The sequence below is a fragment of the Etheostoma spectabile genome, chromosome 8 (genome assembly GCF_008692095.1).
Source record: "Etheostoma spectabile isolate EspeVRDwgs_2016 chromosome 8, UIUC_Espe_1.0, whole genome shotgun sequence".
NCBI classification, from domain to species: domain Eukaryota; kingdom Metazoa; phylum Chordata; class Actinopteri; order Perciformes; family Percidae; genus Etheostoma; species Etheostoma spectabile.
Genome location: NC_045740.1, coordinates 25884537 through 25889282, shown reverse-complemented (window position 1 = coordinate 25889282; position 4746 = coordinate 25884537). Strand labels below are relative to the sequence as shown.

At 44.6% G+C, this 4746-nt stretch overlaps 1 protein-coding gene across 2 annotated transcripts in view; it reads left to right on the top strand.

The window, feature by feature from the left end:
- Positions 1-4746, top strand: part of spon1b (spondin 1b) — a 214453-nt gene that overhangs the window by 126483 nt on the left and 83224 nt on the right. For both annotated transcript variants that reach the window (XR_004333036.1, XM_032523322.1), the window contains exon 8: positions 4509-4710. Coding sequence is in view for 1 of the 2 variants with exons in the window: in XM_032523322.1 (XP_032379213.1) it covers positions 4509-4710 (202 nt within the window). In the remaining variant the exon portion in view is untranslated. The remainder of the gene's footprint in view (positions 1-4508; positions 4711-4746) is intronic.

The following is a 4746-nucleotide window of genomic DNA, read 5'->3' as shown; positions in this document are numbered from 1 at the left end:
AGAGAGGGTAGGAGAGACACAGAGGGTGAGGCTGACCGAGGCAGAGAAGAAGACAGAGTGACACAGAGAGCCAGGCAGACAAACACAGGGACACGCAGAGACAGAGCGAGAGAGACACACAGAGAGAGGGAGCTGAAAAGAGACAAAGGGATGACAAAACACAGAGAGCCAGACAGGCAAAGAGGGAGCAAGACAGACAGACACAGTGACCAAGAAGGAGAGACAGAGAGAGCAAGACCGACATGAAGAGAAAAAGAGACAGAGTGTTAGAGATACATGGAAAGATAGAGAGAGAAACACGCACCCACCCACACAGAAGAGAGGGAGAGACAGACAGACAACGAACAGCAAGAGAAAGAGGGAGTGGGAAACAGAGAACAAGACAGACAGACACAGGAAACAAAAGAGACAGAGCGATGGAGACAAGTACTGGGACGGGGCTGGGACGGAGACAAGTGAGGGAGAGGGACAGAGAAAGGGAGCAGAGAAAGGGCCAGGGCAGGGACAGTGCGACACAGAGAGAGCGAGAGGAACACGGACAGTGGAGAAAGACACAGAGAGATCGAGATGGAGTGGGAAAAAATGGAGAGGCACAGGGAGAGTCACCCACACAAACAAACAGAAGAAAGGGAGAGAAAGGGACAGAAACCCGGAGAGCAAGACAAACACAGGAATAGAGAGAGACAGAATGTGGTAGACACAGACGCACACAGAAAGAGAGCAATACCCACACAAAAGAATAGGAAAAAGGGAGAGATAGGGACTGAGCGAAGGGGACACACAGAGAGACTGGACGAGTAGGGCGGAGAGTCAAAACGAGGGAGAAGACGAGACCAAGGAGAGAGACGGGACGACCGAGGAAGGGACAAGACGAGGGAGACACAGAGAGCGGAACCGACAAAGCTAGGGACAGAAAGGCAACGGGACACAGAGAGCCAGACAAACAAGGAGGGAGGTAAGGAGACACAGATACTGGGACAGAAAGAGAGCGAGACAGGTGAGGAGAAGAGAAAGAGATTGAGGGAGAGCGAAACAGGGAGAGTTGGAAGCACACAGAGAGAAGCACAGAAGAGGGACAAAGGGAAGGGAATCAGTAGGGGCTAGCAAGTGCACAGGGGAGCCCGAGGGAGGGCAAACTAGGGGGCCCATGGATAGGCATAAGAGAAAGCCCACAAGTTGGCACACGGAAAAGCCCACGAGTGGGCACACGGAAAAGCCCACGAGTGGGCGCACGAGGAAGCCCATGAGTGGGCACACGAAGAGCACGAGAAAGCCCACGGGGGAGCGCACGAGGGGCTCGAGGAAGCCCACGGGGGGCAAAGAAGAACACGTGGAAGCCCACGGGAGGGCGCACAAGGAGCACGAGGAAGCCCATCTAAGGGTGCACGGGGAAGCCCACTAAAGGGCACATGAGGAAGCCCACAGGGGTCCCCGGAGGAAGCCAGGGGACCAGACCTGGGGGAACTGGGTCCCTGGGGACCCCTGGAACTTATACCAGAAGGACCCCGGGAGCCAATGCAGTGGCCCAGACGCCGTCTAGGGGTCGGGGCTGTCAACCGCCGACTGAGGGCCAAAAACGTTGGCCGTCAGGCGGGGGCCAGGGCCACCGAACGCAAGTTGGGGGTCAGTGGAGCTGGGCGTCTGGTCAGGGTTGAGGGGGCTGGTCGGTCGGTCGGTCTGGGAGTCTGGTTGGCCGGTCTGGGAGTCTGGTTGGCCGGTCTTGGTCGGGGGGTCCGATCGGCCGGTCTGGGTCTAGGGGGCCGGTCTGGGAGCCCGGTCGGCCGGTCTGGGAGCCCGGTCGGCTGGTCTGGGTTGGGAAACCCCGTCAGCCGGTCTGGGTCGGGGGGGCCAGTGGGCCGCTGGGGGTCCGCGGCAGCCGGCGGCTGAGTGACCGTGGCGGCTCCCAGGGAGGACTGGTCAGTGCCAACTCCTTTGGAAGCAACAACACAAGACTGGGGAGAAAACAAAAACAAAAACACAAGAAAGGCCAAATGGGAAAAATAACCCCAAACAAAAACCCCAAACCACAACAAAATACGCTTTATGTTTGTTTCAACTTGTGTACTGAATGTTGTTGTTACCAAAAATAAGTCGTTTTTTTTGCTTTTTGTAACCAAAAGATCCACTATATCCGCTCCCTAGAATGGTAAAATCATGACCCACCCTACTCTGCCTCCCATTGGCTAGTACGCATTGCCTTGGTTGTTTGGGTTGCTAGGTTGCACGAGGAGAGAGATTGGTTAGGGTAATGATATCAGGCTAAACCAATCAGAGGCAGTGTAGGGAAGGCCAAGCCTTCGCCAGCCTAGTAAAAAAATAAATTACCACCTGGCTTTGTTTCAAGCTCAAGGATTATATAAAAACTACTTTTTAAGTTTCATGAAAATTAGTAGAAGAAAGTAGCACGGGCAGAAGAAGAAACCATTAACCCTTGTGTTGTCTTTGGATCAAATTTGACCCCTTTTAAAAATGTATATTTTAGAAATATGGCATTCTTTTTAATCAAATTTCCACAAAAAAGGATGGATTCCATGCAACACTCTTTGCAAATACAATTAATCACTTTCATTGAATTTTGGTTGTTAACTGAAATGGTTTCAAATCAGTATCCTGACCAAACTCATCCACTCAATACACATTCCTCTGATCTTAACTATTAGTCCAAATAATTAACAATTTCTGCTTAATGAACTCAAATATTAGGTATTATTCTATACAAATGAGGGATATAGACCATGGATTCCAAAAAGTAGTGTAACACTAGTGGTAGTAAGGTGGTGGTCTGGAAATCAAATAAAAAAAATAATGTTTTGAAAATGTCAAATGTCATGACCGGGGAGGACAACGCAAGGGTTAAATTTGTTTCTGAATCATGGGGCAGTAACACTAATTATTTTTCACCTCCTTTTACATTGTGAGATAGGGGGGTTGGGGTCCATTCATGTGGTGTTGGAATAATCGAAAAAATGTGTTCCCCTCTCAGAAGATTCATATTGCATTAATATTGCAAGATAGGGCATGACTTAGCGGAGGTCTGCAATATCTGAGTGCCACGCTAGTTAATCCTGTTTTCAGCAGGATTGTGCTTAAAGACCATTACTTTTTGTTAAGAAGCTGCCCAAGCTTTCCTTCAAACCAAGATTTATTATTTTTTCTTCCTTAAGCATAACATAATCTGTTTTGTTTGAAGTAAACAAAGACATACATATTCATTGCTTAGTGATGTGTTAATCAATAAATTACATGATTTAGGACACACAGCATGATGCACACTTCATGATTCTTTTACGCATCAAAATCTCATCCAGATCTCTCCCCTATGCCCCTTTCTCTTGCACGTCAATGATTCTCTGCAATGTGTTTACAATGCCATATTTTCATTTACTATGCCATTTGCACACGTACAATTCCAATATTTGTAGGTTTGTAATATAATTAAATTTGCAAAAATTCTGTAAATAATTAAAATTAAAATTAAAATATGTTAATAATATTGTGTTTTTTTATCTACTGTGTACATGCACTTGTTTGTTGGAAAGTAATGACCAACATTTTATCACAAACCTGCCTGCACATTGTGTCACTGGAAACGGTATGCGACATATTTTATTTTGTTTTGACCTTGTTTTGTTCTTTAATAATATGACATACTTATGTGACGTACGTACTTAAAAGTTGGAAGAACATTTAATTTTCTCTCACCCTCTATTAACTATAAAATACAATTGGAATCCAGACTATTGTATTGTAATGTATGCATTTAAAAAAAATGTATTCTTAATTGTTTAATAATTCTTTCCTTTATACAGCTCTTCAAAGCAAGGCCAATGTGTCTGAATAGTTACACACTGGCATCCTCTGCGCTCTTTTGAATTATTTCAATTTTGCAAAGCAAAAAAAATTAAAAACTAAATTACACACACACACATACACACACACACACACACACACACACTAGTGTACTGTATTTCCCCAAAGCTCTGTTTAATTACCCCTCTTAGCATTGTCTGTCTATTGCGATATATTGTGTCACTGTTATTTTTACATTATCATACACACACACACACACACACACACAGACACACACACACACACACACACACACAAAGTTGTCAAGTTGTTCTAAAACAGTTGTACTTATGTCTTGGATAAGACGTGATTGTTAAGATACCAATGACATTAATAAAGAAACTTACAATTACCTCATTATTATTATCTTCAAATATTTTATTATTTTCAGTAAGTTTAAAACATTCAGAGAGAATGTAATTATGACCTATTTTCTGAAACTAATTAGATACTTTAGAGCTTCAATTATCTAGCAATTAGTAGAAGTTGATTAACTAACTAACTAGTAATTAACTAAAAATTGCAATAACTGAGTGTTGAGATATAGGAAAATGTTTCAAAACATACTTAGGGCTGTGTCATTAAAAAATATTAAACAGTTAATTTAATTATCTGGATATGCCCTTTGTTTTTTCAGTTTTTATTACCTATGTCACCAGGCGAGCAGCTCCATCAGCAGAGTTTTCTGTGGACCGGACCCATCACCTGATGTCCTTCCTCACCATGCTTGGGCCCAGCCCAGACTGGAATGTGGGGCTGTCAGGAGAGGACCTTTGCACCAAGGAGTGTGGCTGGGTCCAAAGGCTGGACACAGACCTCATTCCCTGGGATGCAGGCACTGACAGTGGTGTCACATATGAGGTAATCTAATTCATTTTACTGGTTAATTCAAAAGTA